At 47.0% G+C, this 18,730-nt stretch overlaps 1 protein-coding gene across 1 annotated transcript; it reads right to left on the reverse strand.

Moving 5' to 3' along the window:
* Positions 1 to 2,414: 2,414 nt before the first annotated feature.
* On the reverse strand, positions 2,415 to 17,330 carry LOC101521273 (C-type lectin domain family 4 member A). Its single transcript, XM_004596414.2, has 6 exons — positions 16,991 to 17,330; positions 15,410 to 15,526; positions 9,545 to 9,640; positions 7,776 to 7,927; positions 4,117 to 4,232; positions 2,415 to 2,673 (listed from the first exon to the last, which is right to left on the reverse strand). Exons 1-6 carry the CDS (start codon positions 17,070 to 17,072, stop codon positions 2,526 to 2,528), a joined length of 711 nt encoding a protein of 236 aa, XP_004596471.2. The 5' UTR covers positions 17,073 to 17,330; the 3' UTR covers positions 2,415 to 2,525.
* Positions 17,331 to 18,730: the final 1,400 nt, after the last annotated feature.

The following is an 18,730-nucleotide window of genomic DNA, read 5'->3' on the forward strand; positions in this document are numbered from 1 at the left end:
ATGCTGCTGAGGACGGAGGGGGGAGGTGGGCTCTGGCCTGGCGCTGGGTTATCCTGAGCTAACTTCAATTCGGTCAACTGATGAATAGATAAGGAAAATGTAGTCTTTATGCATAATGTAATATTATACAACTACGAAAAAGAATGAAACCCTGCTCTTCGTGACCACGCGGATGCATTTGAAACATGGTACAATGAAGTATAGTCACTATCTATACATACAATACACTCTAAAAACAGTAATTGTATTGGACGCAGTTTCATCAGATTTAATGACAGAATTTATTAGTTTTCACAATAAAAATTCAAAGTGAGTGTGTTTTAGTAATGGCTGATTCAGTAGCTCAGCCATGCATTTTAAAAAAAAGGTCTCAAGCTGGCTTCGTTGTGGATGGGTTAAGCCACCACCTGCGACCCAGCTGCTCCACTTTCAATCCAGGTTCCTGCTAATGCAGCTGGGACAGCGGTGGAAGATGACTCAAGTGCCTGAGCCCCTGCAACCCATGAAGGAAGGACACCAGAAAGAGGTTCCTGGTTTCTGGCTTTGACCTGTCGGCCCCAACCACCTGGGAAGTAAACCAGCTGATGGACGATATCTCCTTCTCTCCATCTCTCTTTCTAACTCTATCTAATAAATAATAAATAAACCAATTCATTAGTTTATTTAAAAATTTCCAAATAATTGCAAGCCAGATATTTTCTATTAAAAAAAAAAACAGAAACCAGGTCTCTTCCATGGCTGTATGCTGCCGCCCGGGGCAATGCTGGCTCCTAATAAGTGAAGAGTCCCAGCTCCAAGAATGTGAAAAAGAATAAAATACTTGGGAATAAATTAAGCAAAACAATGAAGGATCTTTATCATGAAAACTATGAGATGTGGGTGTACTACATACTTAGAATAGTATATACAAAATACATACATTTTGTTCTCTTCATATATAGAAGAACCTGATTTAAAAACAAACAGCAGATCTGAAAAGACATTTTCTCTCTCCAGAGAAGATATACAAATTCCCAATAGATCAGTGAAAAAGAGCTTAATACGATAATCATCAGACAATTGTTAATGAAAATGAGAATGATACATCATTTCATACCTGTTACGGTGGCTATTTTCAAGAATGTGGATAAAAGCAATTCTTGTCTACTCCTGGTGTGAAAGGAAATTGGAATAGTCCTTGTGTCTGAAAATAAGACTGCAATATCCAGTAACCCAACCTCTGAGTATAGAGCTGAAGAACATAAAACCACTAGCTCCAAGACACATCTACACTCCCATGTCCATGGCAGTGCTACGCACAATAGTGAAAAAAATGAAAGCAATCGAAGTATTTGTCAATGTAGGAACAGATAAGGGTAAGTGACGTAATTCAGGGATTGAGGAACACTTCATTATTCCATTCGTATGTGAATCCAAGAGTCACTCTCACAGAAGCCCAGAGTAGAAAAATGATCGCCCAAGGCTTGGGATGGCAGAAATGGGAAGATGTTGGCCAAAGGTCCAAAACTGCTAGGATCTATTTGGTGAGTACAACTAGCAACTAACTTCCTATTGTGTCCCTTCAGTTTGCATAGAAAGTACACTTCACAGTCTCACCGTATACCAAAAGGGTGGCACCTATGGAATGTAATGGATGTGTCAGTTCATTTGATGATCACTTCATGAAATACACAAGTATATCAAATAATCACTTAGTACACTTTAAATGTATATGATTTTATTTGTCAACTCTACATCAACGAAGCTGGGAGGAGAAAAGGAAAGGTGAGACGGGGGGAAGAGTCCCATCGTATCATTCCACCAGCAAATCACACCCCTTAGCAAGCAAACAGACATGGGGACCTGGACCCACACTCTCTCCATGTCTGCAAACAAAGAGTCTCCATCAGAGTCTCTGGCATATGGAAAACGCTCAATAAATGTTTCCTAATGAGTCAGGAAAGCAGTGTCTTGATCCATTCTCTGCTGAACAGAATAACTGACCACGTGCTGTGTAATGGAGACTGTCATATCTAGTAACATGTCATTTAACTTCGTGGCATTGTAAATTTCTTCTTTTCTTTCCATTATTGATTTTGAATCCTGACTTTTCATTTAAGGGGATGTACAGTAGCTGTGAAATGGAGACTAACATTCAGATGTGAGGATGTAGTGTGGTATGCATTTCTGCTTCCAGACAAAGATGGACTTACAATGAAACTGTTTACTATATCTTGACAATAGGATTCTGGACTCTCTGCCATTGTCCATGCCCACAATGACGGACATATGACTGAGTATGAAGAACTATATGTTAGTAATGATAGAGAGGAACTAGGTGGGGGGGAGGGAACTGAGGAGGGGATAACGGAATATGAAACTGTATTATAAAATAATAACAACAATAATAAAATGTATTTGAAAAAGAAAAAAAATAACTGACCAAGTGCATAAAACATGATAAACATTCCTTACACATAAGTAAGCACAGCTGGCTCTGTCATGCCGAGTGTGAATCCAACCACACATCCATGGACAACGTTAGTTCATAAGTAGATCTCCTCCATCTCACAAATTGACATTTGACTCTGAGCACACTGGACATCATTCCAGCCCCATGCATTTAGAAGATAACGAAAATTTAACATAACGCAACGTTCGTTCCGGTCGTTGGGTTCGCCCTTATGCCAGAATCTAAAGGGAAGAGAAAGAATAAAGATGTGCCTTCAGGCAGTGTTGTGAAGAGGATGAGAGGTGGTAAGACAGCAGGGAGCTGGTGCTGAACCTGTGGAAATCAGGGTCAGGTGCTCAACCCAAGCTTTCCTACTGTGTGTATAGTTTTTCCTCTCCCCGCATTTCTAGCACTTGCCTTGAAAATAGAGCCCACATCCTCTGCATTCCTTTGCCTTCTCAGGGGCTGTCTTCCAATTATTCATCACCATGTCCTAGTCTTGGAGGTCAACCCGTAGAGCTTCCTTACAGACAGACAGATTTCACCCTGGCACCAACTATCAATATAATCATGTCATTTTTTACCATACTGCTTTTGGAATCTGAGGAACTAGTTAAAAACTGTAATCTTCTGCTTATCCCTGGTATTACTCTGTGCTTCTCATCATAGATGCAAAAAAAAATCAAAAAGACAATAATATACTGAAACATTGGCATTTTAAAAGAATTCATAAATGGAATATGACTTAAAATACAGCATACTTTTTATCAAAAGTAATTCATGCTAATAATTGCTATGGTCTTAACTAACATGAAGTGTTACTATATTCAAACATGTGCAATAGTTAAGACCTAGTAGAGTCTGAGCAGGCTTTTGGCAGAGCAGTTACAATGCTGTTTAAGGATCCTGTCTCCTGTATTAGAGTGCCTTGGATATAATTCTCCTCTCTGGCTCTGACTCCAGTTTTCTGCTAATGTAGACGGTAGGAGGCTGTTGTACTGATTCAAATGATGAGGTTTCTGCCTGGATTCAGAGTTCAACCCAGGGCCAAAGCTGTGGCACAGTGGATTAAGCCAACACCTGTGACACCAGCATCCCATATGAACACCAGTGCAAGTCCCACCTGCTCCACTTCCAATCCAGCTCCCTACTAACGTACCTGGGAAAGCAGTGGAAAATGGCCTAAGGTGCTTGAGTTCCTGACACACACATGGGAGACTTGGATGAAGTGATGGTTGTCTAAGGAGTGAAGTACAGGATGGGAGAACTCTCATGTCTGTGTGTGTGTGTGTGTGTGTATGTGTGTGTGTGTGTGCCTCCCGAATCTTGATTGTTTATTTTAATATTTATTACAAAGGTAAAGGGGTTACAGATCTATGTGGAGTTCCAATTCTGAGTAGGTTGTAGGGAAAATAAATGTTTTAAGAAAACACAGTAGAATCTGGGTGTGGGAGGCATTGCTGGCATTACTGGATGACCTAGATGAATCATCCAAACTCAATTTTCTCATCTGAAAGAAGAGAAAATAATTATGTGTGTCTAACAAGCATTTCAAGAAGATAAAATGATTTAACCCAGTGCCCAAGGGTGAAAGGCAGAGTGAGCAACTTCCACTTCCCAGCTGACAGCTAGCACACTGACAGCCAAGGCATGACCCAGGACCCAGGACTCCTTGCTCTACTCACGTGACGTTTTCATCATATGGTGTCTCATCAATCCACTGCCAACGTCTCCAACCCTCTGGATCTGACAGTCCCACATAGTAACCCAGATAATTTTGCAGATTTGTGATGATGAAATCCTGAAGGAAAAAAAAGAAAGGGGCCATGGCCCTCTGATTTTTTATGGGAATACTATTTTTAAATCCCAAGCACCCAGTTCACACACCATCATGTATCATCAAACATAGGGAGTGAACACACAACAGTCTATAAAATCTGCTTAACGGATATTTTAAAATTCTAAATATCAGAAAATACAGCTGAAGAAACAGGTATGCACTTGGCAGCAGTAATTTTAACAGCTTGTATGACTTCAGATACGGAGGTTTGAAAACATTGATTCTTACTATTTGTGTTGGCTTAAAAAATACCACCACATTGGCTGTCAAAGAAGCAGATTCGAAAGTGCTAATTCATTTCAAAACGTTGTACAAACTATGGTGGTTTCTTTTCTCTTTCTTTTTTTTTTTTAATTAATTAATTTTTTTATTGGAAAGTCAAATTTTACAGAGAGAAAGATCTTCCATCTGTTGGTTCACTCCCCAAGTGGCCGCAAAAGCCAGAGCTGAGCTGAGCCAGGAGCCAGGAGTTTCTTTGAGGTCTCCCACACAGATGCAGGGTCCCAAGGCTTTGGGCTGTTCTTGACTGCTTTCCCAGGCCACAAGCAGGGAATAAGATAGAAAATGGAGCAGCCAGGACACAAACCAGTGCCCATAAGGGATCCCCGTACTTGCAAGGTGACTTAGCCATTGAGCTATCACATTGAACCCTTTCTTTTTTCTTTTTATTTTCTAACATAAATGGGGAAACTGGGAGACTCCAGGCCAGGCACACTGCCCTGAGTCCCAGGTTGGGGGGCTGCAGATTGCCTGGGGAAGGAGTCTGGGGATGTATTGGAGTGGGAGCAGCTGAGGGCAGGTTTGACAGGGAAGGGATGATTTTTGGGGTCTGCCAAGACAAGTCACTGCATTTGCAGGTAGGCAAGGGAGTTGAGATAGAGTGGGAAAAACCAGAGGTCACATTGGGGTCAGACCAATGCATCAGCCCACGTGGGAGACCTGGGCTGGGCTAAATAACATCACCCACCCATTGGTGCATGCAAAAACTGGAGTTGAGGGACATGCCTGGCTGGGCTAGACCGCAGTACCCATCCATGAGTATCCAGGCAGGGTACAACCACATCAGCCTAGACCACAGCAACTACCAGAATGCAAGAGACCCAGACTTAGGGGCAGAGTCTGTAGGGTGAATTATGGACTCGCCTCTGTAGGACTATAGCACCCACCAGTTTATGCGGAGAACTAGGGGGTGATGGACTGAGTCAGGTTGAATCACTGAACTCACCTGACAGGAACCCACCTGGCATGCATGGGGGCTGGAGCTGGGAGGAGGCTGGTTAGGGCCAGGCCATAGCATCCTCTGGCACAGGCAAGGCTGAGGGCACGACCATGCCAAGCAAGTCCACTGTCCTCGCTGGCATGTGTGAGATCCAGGACTGGGAGTAGGTCTGGTAGGAAAACTTGAGGAGCTCCCCTGTTAGCTCTCACTGGGAAGTACTGGAGCCAGGGCTGGGGAGGGCCGGGCCGGGCAGGGCTGCGGCAGTCAGCATTTGTGTAGGCCAGGTGCGGGGCTAGACCAAGCTGGGCTGTTTTAGCATCCACTGGCACACATGAGAACCAGGACAGGGTATATGCCAAGCCCCAACTGGACTGGCTAGCAATATCCGCCACTGAGAGCTAAAACTGTCAATGGACCAGGCCAGGGAGATCCAGCACCCACCAGCATACACAAGACCCAGGGCTAGGAACAGGCCTGGTTAGAGCAACTCTGGAAACTCCCCTATGAGCCACATCTCCCACTGCTGGATGCAAGCGCTGGGGCTGTGGGTGAACCAGCCTGGTAAAGACTGGAGCACCTTTGCATGTGGGCTGGACCTGAGGGTGGATCAAACTGGGTTTGGCTCCAGTATCAATTGGTGCATGCAAGAGCCAGAGTGTGGGCCCAGTGCAGTAGCCTAGTGACTAAAGTCTGCATCTTGCATGCACCAGGATACTACATGGCCACCAGATCACGTCCTGGTGGTCCCACTTCCCATCCAGCTCCCAGTTTGTAGCCTGGGAAAGCAGTGGAGGATGGCTCAAGACCCTGGGACCCTGTACCCACCTGGGAGACCCAGAAGAGGCTTTTGGCTCCTGGCTTCAGATTGGCTCAGTACCAGCCATTGCGGCCACTTGGGGAGTGGAAGGTCTTCTTCTCTGTATTTCCTCCTCTCTGTATCTCTGACTTTCCAATAAAAATAAATTAAAAAATACAAGAAGCCAGAATCAGTGTGGGACTAGCCAGGCTAGCTGCAGCACCTGGTTGGTCACATAACAGTTGAATCTAGCCATGGGCCAAGCTGTGCAGCACCCATTGGTGAGAACCAGACTGGGGTGGGCCGACCAGGCCAGGCTGCAGTACCCAACAGTGAGTGCCAGGACTGGGGCCAGCCATGTCAGTCTGAACAGCAGCATGCAACAGTAAACACAGGTTCCAGGACTGGGAACAGGCCCAGTTGGGGAACTTGGGAAACTCCCCTGCTAGGCCGTAGCTCCCACTGGTGAAGCAGGAGCAAAGTCTGAGGTTACCCCAGGCAGGGTTTTCTGGAGCACCCCCCAGCTAGATCACTGGACTCAGATCCTGACCACAGGGAAAACTACAGCATGTACAGTCCATGCGTGGAGCACATGTACTGGGTTTGGGCCTCCTCAGTTGCTGATGCCTATGCAGTGAAAGGCATACACAGACGCACATAGGGAACGTGATGGCCACTTCATCTAGCTTCATCAGAAGATAGAAAGCAGAACGGGCTGAACAATTCTCCTGGCCAAGCTTGACAACACATTCCTGGGTAGCAGCTGCACTGAGGTACTCTTTCTCCACCCACAGACCTTGCAAAGGTTTTCTCTACCCTGGAGCAATGAAACCAACAACTTGTCAGCACTATCAAAACCACTCAAGTAACCCGCTCGAAACACTGGTCCCCACTTGGGGATCTCTAGGGCATCATCGAATGACCAGCCCCATCCCTGGGTGTTGATATGGCTTGACAGCAAGGGGTGAGCCCCTCCTCCCCTTCTGTGTGGACACAGGAGGGGGAAGAAAAAGACTGAAACATGAGCCAACTCGCCTTCCTTCAAACTTGACCCTCCCCATCTTCATCAGAGGCCCACATGGGCATGCATCCCTCTCAATCATATAAACAATATTAAAAGAAAAAATAACTAAAAAGTAAAACCCACAAACCACTGATATTACCAGAAATCATTCCCCAAAAAATCAGTAGTCAGCAGGACCAAGAGGAGCTGATACTCTTACATGTATAATTCTTCCAGGATTCATCTTTAAAATATTGCACAAGCCGCTCTCCGCTCTCTTGTAAAACTACAGGTGCACTTGACTGCATGAAAGTCTCATCCAAATTCAACCAGACTGTATGGAAAGTGGCTCGCGCCTCTGTCCCCACACTGTCAGAACTGCAAGGGTTCGCGGCCACTTCAGCGCCTCTGAGCACCGCCGCTTAAGGGTCGGGGGTTTTTCTTGGAAACTTTTCTCAACCTGAGACACACTCTGATAGCAAGTACCTCCTCCTCCTTGCTGTTGATCACCAGCAGGTGGGCGGCCATGGCAGAGCAGTAGCTCTGACTCTCATTCCAAGATCTGGAGTCCGAGGAAATCAGATAGCAGCTGGAAGTAAATGGCTTCCAGTTCTTTGGGCAGCAGCTCCAGGCTTTCTCTGTAACGGAAAGAAGGCCATGTAAGTGCAATGTAAGACAATCACTTATAAAAGTTAGGGGATTAGGTTCCTGGTTCCCGGCATCGGATTGGCGCGCACCGGCCCGTTGCGGCTCACTTGGGGAGTGAAACATCGGATGGAAGATCTTCCTCTCTGTCTCTCCTCTCTGTATATCCGGCTTTCCAATAATAATAAAATCTTAAAAAAAAAAAGTTATGGGAGTATCCAAGTTAGGGGACAGGGCAAATCACACGCTGCTCTTGGATGTCGCAAGGTGCCCCTCCCCCTCTGGTGCCAAGAAAGCCTTCTTCCTCCAGCAGGGAACCAAGACACAAAGCTTCCTTTCTCCTGCTGCGCTGGCATCCGAGAGAGTCACCCTGGGAGGGGGCACTACTGCATCACAGGAGGTCACCAGCCACCTGCAATGTCAGGAGAGCTGGTTGAAGGCCCTGCGGTGCCACCCCCGATCCAGGTCCCTGCTGATGTGACTGGAGAAACTGCAGGGAAGCCTGCCACCCACGTGGGCGCCCAGATGAAGGCTCCTGGCTGTTTGCAGCCAGTGGGAAATGCGCTTTGTGTGAAGGCGCTCTGCCTCCCTGTGCTTCTCTCGCGCTCTCTTCTCTGTTACTCTTTCAAATAAACAAATCATCTCAAAAAGTTTTTTAAAACCATCTAAAATATATGCTTAAATAAGATCCAGACTTTAATGACACAATATAAAAATGTTCATGGTTCAACAGGCAATGACTCATTATACCATGAACTAGGAAATTCATAAATTCCATAGAAAATAACAACCAATAGACATCAACAATCATGAAAACAAAAATATTTAGGATGTTTCTAACAAAAACCTTGAAGTGGCCATGATAAAAATGCTTCAGTAAGGCGCTACAAATTTTTTGTAAATAACGGAGGAAGTGAAAAATCTCAGCCAAGAAGTGCAAGACACACAGAATCAAGTGATTTTTTTCTAAGTGAAATACACAGTAATCAAAATGAAATGTCCGGAGAATGGACTCAACAGGACAGAGACAGGGGAATCAGTGGGTGGGAGAACAGATCCATAAAAATTACCAACTGAACAACAGAGCCCCTAGAGAAAGCAGCTTCACGCAGTGATCCTAATGCGCATAAGCCAACTGCCAAAAAGAAATGAGGCGGGCCTTGCAGCACAGGAGAGCCACAGCCTGCCCACACTGGTACCCATGTGGGCACTGGTTAGAGCCCTGGCTCCTTCACTTCCCATGCATGAGAACAGAGCCCTCATGTCCGAATCCTACTGACTTGACAAGAGACATGGAATATTTAATCAGAATAAAACATTAGCATTTCAATCACATGGCTTCAACATATGTGTATGTACAAGTGAGTGCTGAAAAAAAAATCTGAAACGTAGCATGTGCATTTTTCACAGCTATGTTTCTGTTTCCTTGCACAGTCAAATTAAAGCACACATGCAGAGCTTTCGGGTCCTGTGCACACACTTGTAGCTTAAAATGACCGTAAGACTCCATTTCTTAGTCTCATACATCTAGCAATCTTTTGGAAATACTGACTTGGGATCCTCAGGAAGTGTATGGTCGGCAGTAGAATTGCAGGCATGTTCATATTTACCTTTAACATTCTTTTTCAGACACTCCAACGCCGTGTGATTTAGTTCCTGTAAAGTCTTTTTTCCTTCAAGAAGCTGAGAATATTTTTGAAAGAAAACTGGAAAGGAAAATAAAGACGGCTCACTTTCCTCGTAGTATTAATTAGCCTTTCTTGTTGTTTCCTTGACTTGTTTACAGAACAAACAAAACAAAATGCCCAACTACGGGAATAGATGGATCCTGACCGGAAAGAAAAACCTTCCTCAACACTTAGTCAATGAATTCCTGATGCTGCTGTGATCGGAACTACACACGTGTCCAGCAATCTAGATCAGCAGTTGGTGTAGACAAGATAGGTCCATCACAGCGAGATCAGAGTTACTGTCCACTTTCTGCTTCAGGACTTCGTGTAAAATACATGTGGCTATTGCACCGTGGGGACAGGCCATTTAAGGTTTGTCTTTCAGAATGTAATTAGCTACTTCTGCATTCCTTTGGAAAATGGGGAATTTAAAAAGAAACCGAAATGGATCAGGAGAACATTAGCTGCTTCCTCTTCTGTGCTTTCTCCATGCTAACTGATTCTTCTTCACGTCTCCCCCGACTGCAAACGAGCCCAGGGATGGGCGTGGATGCAACAGTGCGGTTGCCACAAAGAATGCCCCATCTCGTATTGAAGTGCTTGGTTCAAGTCCCCACTCTTCTTCCCACCCAGCTCCCTGGGAATGCACACCCACCAAGGCAGCAGGTGAAGCCTCAAGTACTTCGGTTTCTGCCCTCCGCGGGGAGACCTGACTGAGCTCTGGGTCCTGGCTTGGCTGATTGGGTTCTCTCCTTCACTTTCTCGCATTCTCTCCCCCTGTCTCTCTCCTTCCCTTCCCTCAAATCAAATGAAAATTAGTAAATAATTTTTTTAAGTTAAAACTAGCCCACCTCTGTCTATAGAAACTGAGTTTTCGCTCTGTTCCCCTTGCCCCCATCTGTTCCTCAAACCACTGCATTGTGGCTTTTCTTAAACTGCTCCCCTAAAACCACATTGCAATTGATCGTCAGTTATTATTTAGTCCCCCCTAAAGTTCATATTGACTGATTTGGTTGTCTCTGTGGTAGAGTGGATAAGTGGGGTCCCTAACAGGTGCTTGAGCCTTTAAGAGAGGAAGTGTCTTTCTCCCAGGGTGTGTTCGTTATCCAGGAGCGGGCTGCTGGATGGCAGGTCCACCTCGCACTGTCTCCCTTCTGTACACACTCAGTCTCTTTTCTTCCACCGTGTTCTGAAGCCCTCAGCAGATGCTGAAGAGATGCCAGCCTCAGGCTCTCAGCTCTCCCCGACTCCAGCACCAGCTGCCCAAGTAAACCTCTGTTCCTTTTAGAGCATCCAGTCTCGGGAATCTTGTTAGAACGACAGGCAGTAGCCTAACACGATCAGTGTGTATCTTAGGGCCCTGTGTCAATAATCTTCTGATTAGACTTCTTACACTACTTGACCCCAACCGTTTTGTCTCTCAACTCTTGGGATCCTTCTCTTTCATATTTTTGTCTCACTTTCCTGGCAATTGCTTTCTAACCTTTTCTTCATTCATCCACCTCTTTTCAAATGGCAGTTCTCAACATCCCTTTCGTATGCTTCTCATACCATACCTTCCCTACCCCTTCTCACACTGTATCCCTTCCTGAAAGATGTCAGACATCCCGTGGAGTCACCTGCTTCCTGTATGTGAATGACTTCCGAAGACCTGGGTTGAAATCTAACCTAGCACATCTCCCACCATACACATCCCTCTGAGGTTTTCACAGTCACCTAAAACTCCACAAGCCCAAGCCTACCACTCATCCTACACTGCCTACTTCTTTGGAAAACGTCACAATTGCTGAGTTTACCCACAATTTTGAAATTGTTCTTTACTTCTCTGGCCACCTTATTTCTTATATCTCCAATTCCCTGAGTCTACCTCTTTCGCCATCCAAAGGATTTTCTTCTTATCCTTCAGTAACATAAGCTTTAGATCAGGCTCTGTTTCTCAATTGTATCATGAGTTAGCCTTCTAGGTTCTCTATTTGTCTCCAGTTTTGTCCTCATATAGCTATTTTCTAGACCTGTATAAAGCATTATTTCTATAAATCAAATTTGATTGCACACCAATTCCCTACTAGAACTGTAACATATTGCAAAATGGCCACAATGTTATACACTTTCTGGCTCAATACCCCTTTTGCAATGTAACTTTACATCATCTTCAAAAACAAAGCTTACTTCTCCACCACTTGGATCCAAGCTGCCTTTGGCAGTTGCTTTAACCAACAGAATGTACAGAAGCAACTCCTTATTCTTTTTCAAGCTTTCTTTTATTTTCATATTTATTACAACAATGAGGGGAGTGCAGACCCTGTGAGCCTCCTTGTCATCTCCAACCTGGATAGTCCATTGTAGCTACCCAGTGAGCAAGCCCAAGGTGGCCTGATGAATGATAACAGAAATAGTCCCTCTAACATTGCCTCCCTGGGAATCCGGCTTTCCTGTTACTGGTACTCAGCTGTATTTGTTGGCTCAGCTAATCCCCTAGCTCGGACTACTCTAAATGACCATCATGAGCTAAATACTTAGTTGTTGTTTTAGCTCACTAAGTTTGAGGTTGGTCGATAATTGATACAGATAACCTTTAGAAGCTCCACATTTTTCTGATGGCACACAGGGCTCCTCCTTAGCTGAGTCCTACTCATCTCCCCTTCCTAACACTGGCTTCTTAGTTGTCCAGTCAGCACCAACGTTCCAGCCACAAATACCAACATTTCTCCAAATGTTTCCATTCTCTCTTATGTCTGTCATTGTTGGTGCATAAAATGTACGTGCCAGTTCTAGATGCTACTTTTCCAGAAAGCCGAGTCTGGCCTTCTGTAGCTACCTCTCACCTGATGGGGAAAGAGCAGTCTGGGCCAGCACATAACACCCACCACACAATATTCTACCAATTGGCTCATTCATCCGTGCTGTTGCCAGGCTTTGTGTGGCAAGCCTAACATACAGATGACAGTCACACTGCTTTCTGAATGACCGAAGTCATAAATACAAAATCGCCCTAAACATACACTTGATTTTATACATTTTATAAATTCTGAAAGTCATATGCACAAATCCACCTATTTGCTAAATTGGCTTTTAGATCTCACATAATCTCCAGAAGAGCAGAAATGAATAGAATGAACATTTCCTGGAATATTTCTTTCCTTATCTTTCTTGTCTACCTGCCAATTTCAAAATGTAAGTATCTGTGTGCTCAGGTAGTAGTGATCTTAGAAATGCTATCCAAAGACACAGACTTGCTGCAGGAATATTGTCCTGCCCAGGTCAGGCGGCTGCTTGGGCAGCCCAGGAGCCAGCAGCACTGGGCAAAGCCCTCAGGCCACCCGGTGGCATGCTGTGGGGACTTGGAGCCGTGGCTTTGCAGGGGGCCTGGGGGATCACACAGGTGGGGGCGAGCAATGACCTGTGGGTTCATGCCCAGGTGAGGAATTACTGCTGAGGGACATCCATGAACAAGGCCACTGTTAGCGTGGGTAAGCGAGGGTCTGAGACCAAGTATTTTGGAGGGAGAGGGTCAGGCTTAAGTACCAGCACACAAGACCTGAGCTGGGGTAGTTAGCATCAGCCATCACCAAGCACAACTCACTGGCACACACTAAAGTCAAGGCAGGTGCCTACCAGTGAGAGTCTGAACAGGGGTCAGGTGACTTGGGATGGGCCATTACAATTGCTAGTATGTGAGAGAATCAGACTGGTAGCAGAATCTGTGGGAATATGCAAGTTTATTAGGTTCATTCTTGTGGAACTGTGATCTCTACTGGCATACCTGAGAGCTGAGGATGGGAGCAGGCCTGGCTGGGGAGCTACAGAGAAACTCCAGCTGGGTGGGGTTCCAACTGATGCAGATGAGAACTGGATTTGGAGGCAGTGGGCTGGGCTGGACATGGCTATAGCCTCCTTTGGCACAACTGTGGACTGGGTCTGGGAAGCAACAGACTGGGTAAGACTCCAGCCCCCACTGGTACTCATGAGAGCCCGGTTGGGTGTAAAATAGGTCAGACTAGGTCTTGACTCCCACTGAACTACACAAAAGCTGTGTCTTGGTGCAGACCAGGTAGCACTGGGCTGCAACAACCCACAAGAACCAGACTGGGTGTGACTGGTTGAGCAAGGCCACTGCTCCTGCCAGGACAGGAGGTGGACAGAGTCGACCTGGGCCAATGACCCACTGGTGTTCATGAGAACTGCCACTGGGAGGAGACCCAATAGAGGAGCTTGGGAAACTCCTTCACTGGGACACAGCCTCTATAGGAGAGCTCAACAAGCAAGGCAAGGAGCAGCCCAGACAGTGCCAGGTTACAGTACCCGCTGGCATCCACGTGGGTCAGGTCTGGGGACAGACCACTCTGGCCAGCACATAACAGCCACTGGCAGATCTGAGAACCAGGGCAGGGTGCAGGAGGGGCCAGGTTGAACCGTGACACCAGCCAGTTCACATTAGGGCCGGGAGAGCAATCAGGCTGGGGTGGGATAGGCTGCAGCACCCACCAGCAGGAGCTGGAACGGGCATAGACTAGACTAGTCCAGGTTGCTCAGTAAGACTGTGGATGCTGAGGTGAGCTGAGTCATGCCAGCCTGGACCCAGGCGGGGCCAGGTACGTGAGTCCCAGGGGCGGGGGATCTGACAGGGCTCAGGTCCTGGGGCTCACCTGCAAGGTGGGGGTGGAGGAAAGGTATGCTGTGTTTGTGAGCCCCGGGGCATAGGGTCTGGTGAGTCCCTGGCTCAGGCCCCTTGGCAGGCCATGAGGTAAGTGCCAGGTTTGAAAGCCCCAGCAGCAGGGGATCAAGTGAGGCTCAAGTCACCAGTGAGGCTCAAGTCACCTGGCTCAGGTTCCTGTGCTCACCTGTGAGGTGGGTGCCAGGTTCATGAGCCCTGAGGGCAGGGGATCTAGCAGGGCTTGGGTTGCCTGGCTTGGGTCCTTGGGCCCACCCACAAAGTGGATGCTGGGTCCCACCGGTGAGGTGGGTGCTGGGTTCATGAGCCCTGAGGGCGGGGAATGGCAGGGCTTGGGTCGCCTGACTCGGGTCCTTGAGCCCGCCTGCAAGCACACGTCTTCCTTGGTGAAGAGGGGGTGCAGCGGCTGCAGCCCCTGATCCAGTGCAGAATACCGCTGCCCATTTGGTACCGTAGCAGAAGAAGGAGAACAGACAAATTGGACAACTACCCCAGGCCAAGCGATGACAGCAAAAATCCAGGTGAATGGAGGCTTGAGGTCGGCCTTGTCAGCCAGTGGACATCGGGAGGGCTGCATCACCTTGCACTGGCAAAATCGACAGCATTTCAGAACTATCCCAAGCGCTTGAGCAAACCCCCGGAAGAAGCACTACACTGGGACCCTGGGTTGGTATCAGGTGGTTTCCCATCCCCGGGGCTGGGACATGCGGATTCCGGGTGAGGCTTCCCCCTTTACCGCTGCCCTTCCCCAAGAAGCAGAAAGAAGAAATAGCAAACTTGGAAACAATGTTTCATCCACTTTTCCCTAACCCTCGATCCTTCCCACCCTGATCAGCCATGTAATCGTCATCAAAAATTAAAAAAAAAAAATTTTAAATACAAGTTCGCGTTTGCTTGAGCAGTGTCTAACACAGATACAAGGCCCCCACAGATTCCACTCTGTAACACCAATGTGTGCACTCCTCAAATTGTGTTTATTCCTTTTTTTAGAGCAGCTAACGCCAAATCAATAAAAACTCCTCAGTGGAATCCCATGAATTATGCCTTCCTTCCTCACAATTCTAGGTAAGACTATCATTAAATGCTAGTTTCTAACGGAGACCTCTACTGACGAAGTCCGCTGGAATACTCACTAATAAACGCGACGAGGAACGAGATTGCCAACAGCAGGAGCAGCGCCAGCAAAGAGGCAGCAAGGAACTTGGGAAAACCAGGGTTACTTTTGCGAGGAGTCGTCGTCTGTCTGGGCGCTGAAAGGAAGACCAAGTTAGTGTTATAATGAACAGATGTTGGCTCCATTTCCTCTTCCAGCCTCTCTTCCTGTTTCTCCTTTGCTTGGATGGCACACAGTTTCCAGGAGGATGACATTTGAAATGACAATAAAATATCCATAGGAATAGGGATGAAAGCATAATGTTTGTTGTGGAAAGTTTAGAAAATACATAGAAACACAAGCTGCTGTCACTGAGAACAATTTTCGTAGTTTTGGTATATCAGTTATTTTTTTTCATTTTTTTTATTTTAGTTTTTTAATAATGGTTACATGGTTGATCAGGGTGGGAAGGATCGAAGTTTAGGGAAAATTCGGTGAATTCATTGCTTCCAAATTTGCCATTTCTTCTTGTTATTCCTGGGGAAGGGGAGAGACAAAGGGGGAAATCACTCATGACTTTCCACATGTCCCAGTACCCAGGTATGAGGAACCGCCACCTCATATCAATCCAGAGTCTCAATGTGTACATATTCCGAGGGTTCTGTCCAAGTGGTTTGAATCATTCTGGAATGCTGCCAATATCACTGATCCAAGGATGACGTCACCCTCCCAGTGTCCATTGGCTCCATTCACTGAGAATTTTTGCTGTCCCAATCTGTTCTTCTGCTACAGCCCCAAATGAGCTGCCATATTCTCCTTTTACAACAGGGCCTGTGTCCACTGCTCCGCCTTTTTCATTAAGTAGGACATGTTCTTGCAAGCGAGTCCAAGTTCCTGGGCCAGGTGTCCCAAGCATCACTGGCTCCCCCACCCCTGGAGCTCACAAACCTGACATCCACCTAGTAGGTGGGCCCCAGGGCAGCACGCAGCCCAGCTACAGGCACCTAACCTCGGGGATGGGGTGGTCCTGGAGGCCTGTTGAGCTTCAGCCCCACCAGGGATCCAGCGTGCTCAGCTGTATGTACCTGTGCCAGTATATCAGCCTCTAAAGAACACATTATGCAGACCTTCCTACGTAACTGACACATAATTAGTATTCTTCTCTTGTATACTTTTAGATAAAAATAGATAAGCAGTTCCAAATAAGACATAGACCTCCATTCATCCATGGGGAATCCTGCATCTGGGCTGATGGCTACAGAAACTGCCTAGTCTTTTGGCCTCCGTCTCTCCAGCCCAAAGGGACTAAGTCAACCTTTCAGCAACAACACGTTCTGCGTAGCAAACAGTGCTCACTGGTTCCTCATGTCTCAACTGTCCTGGTCGGCAAAGTTGAAGCTACCGGCTTCATTGTGAAATCTTTTTTCAACTGACTATATAACTACCTAACCCCTTCATGTTTTTCTACAGTTGGCTCACTCTTCCACGACCCCATGAGAGCTGACAACTTGCCTCGATCTTGTTTCTGAGCCTTCCCTTCATCCTTTGCCTCATAATCAACTCCAGCCATTAAAAAAGAGAGAAAGAGAAGAAAAAGAGAAAGGAAGAAAATAGTTTTTACCTGCAGCGGAGCCTGGATGGATGCCTGAGGCCACGGTTCCATTGTTGAACTTCACTTCAGCATAAGTGATTTCTGAAGCCATGTTTGACAAGAGATTTTCTGCTTTCTTCAGACAATGTCTCAGGCCTTGCTCAAAATACAATAAGCAAGAAGCACAGCGCTGGCAAGTGGTCGACTTCCTATGGTTCAACAGGGGAGAAGAGGTGCCATGGCAACCAGCACCCCCAAGAAATATGAGAACTGAAACCACAGCCGGGAGCCACTCTGTCCACACCGGCACTGGCTCCAGCCTCAGGACCAGCGCAGCATGAATCAGAGCCTTCAACCCCCTGACATGACTCTGCAAACACAGCAAAAGTGGGAACTCGGAGGGTGAGGGAAAGAAATAGAAAGGAAAGGAGAAGAGGAACCAAGCCTTCAAAGAAGTCTTGCCTGAGCTCTGCGCTTCGAACTTAGCATGAAATCTGCTTCCACAGGCAAGCAAACCTGGTGGCAGACAAACCCAGGCGAGGAAACACCCGCTGTTCCTCCAGTCATTGCTGGAGAATGGGATCGTTTCTTGGTCCCTCATTTGAAGAAGACCAGGGATGCGAAACTCACATTGCAACCATTAGACATTTGAGAGTCTCCATCCCCCAGCATAGCAGCGAGGGCAATGCCGGGTCTCACACACACAGAAGCTGCTGCTCTGTTGGCCCTGCCTTGCTGTGGGTTCCTAAGCAACTCCATCGTCAATCTCTCTGGCCACCTCCAGAACTCTGGAGATGACTTTCTTGACCATTTATTGGGGGAAGAAGCCATTCTGTAACCCCCGCTTCTCTGTCTCACCAATCCTCATCCATCTCAACAAAAGGCACTTCAGCTGTGAATGACTTTGTAAAATGTGTTCACCTTTATTTGCAAGTAAGAAACACAGAGAGACCAAAACAGAGAGCTTCCATCGGCCAGCTCACACCCCAAATGCCCGCAGCAGCCGGGGCTGGGGGAGGCCAAAGCTAACCTGGAACTCAATCTGGGTCTGCCCCTTGGGTGACAGGAATGCAGCCACCTGATCCAACACCGGCTCCATGAAGAGCAAGCTGGAACCAGGACCAGAACTGAACTGGATACCAACCCACACACTCCGATATTACACAGGAATGTCTCAAGCTGCCTCTTAGCCTTGGCACCAAAGCTCATCCCCATGTTTTTTTAAACACTTACTTATTGTTATTGCTATTTTCCATGAGACAGTTTTAGAGGTATAGGGATTCCTCCCCCACAGCGGAGCCCTCCCTCTCCGCTTCCTTCCTCCTCCTTTTACACCAATTCCTTGGGACCCTGCACCCATGTGGGAGACCCAGAAGAGGCTCCTGGCCCTGGTGAAGTGACAGTGAAGTGACAGAGATGTCTTTGATCGTTACTGAGTTCTTTGGTAACCGTCCCCCACTGCCACTGTATCTACCGCCACTGTGGCTACAACCAGAGCCCCCGTGACCACTTAAGTTTCCTACCTGAACAAACTGTTCCTGACCACAAACGCCATGGCCATGACCACCATCTCAGTGTCCGGGACCGCTGGGCCTCCAGTTGGAGGAAGCAGCAGCCATCCCTTGCTCAGACACGGCGTTTCCTGCCTTGACAGTGGTGGCCACTCGTGGTAGGGGATTCCTTAAATCACAGGCTTGTCACTGAGACCAAGGCTGCCGAAGATGACAAAAGCAAAGCGCCTCTTTCTGCCACTGCTATGGTCCGCCCCGA

The sequence above is a fragment of the Ochotona princeps genome, chromosome 27 (assembly GCF_030435755.1).
Source record: "Ochotona princeps isolate mOchPri1 chromosome 27, mOchPri1.hap1, whole genome shotgun sequence".
NCBI classification, from domain to species: Eukaryota; Metazoa; Chordata; class Mammalia; order Lagomorpha; family Ochotonidae; genus Ochotona; species Ochotona princeps.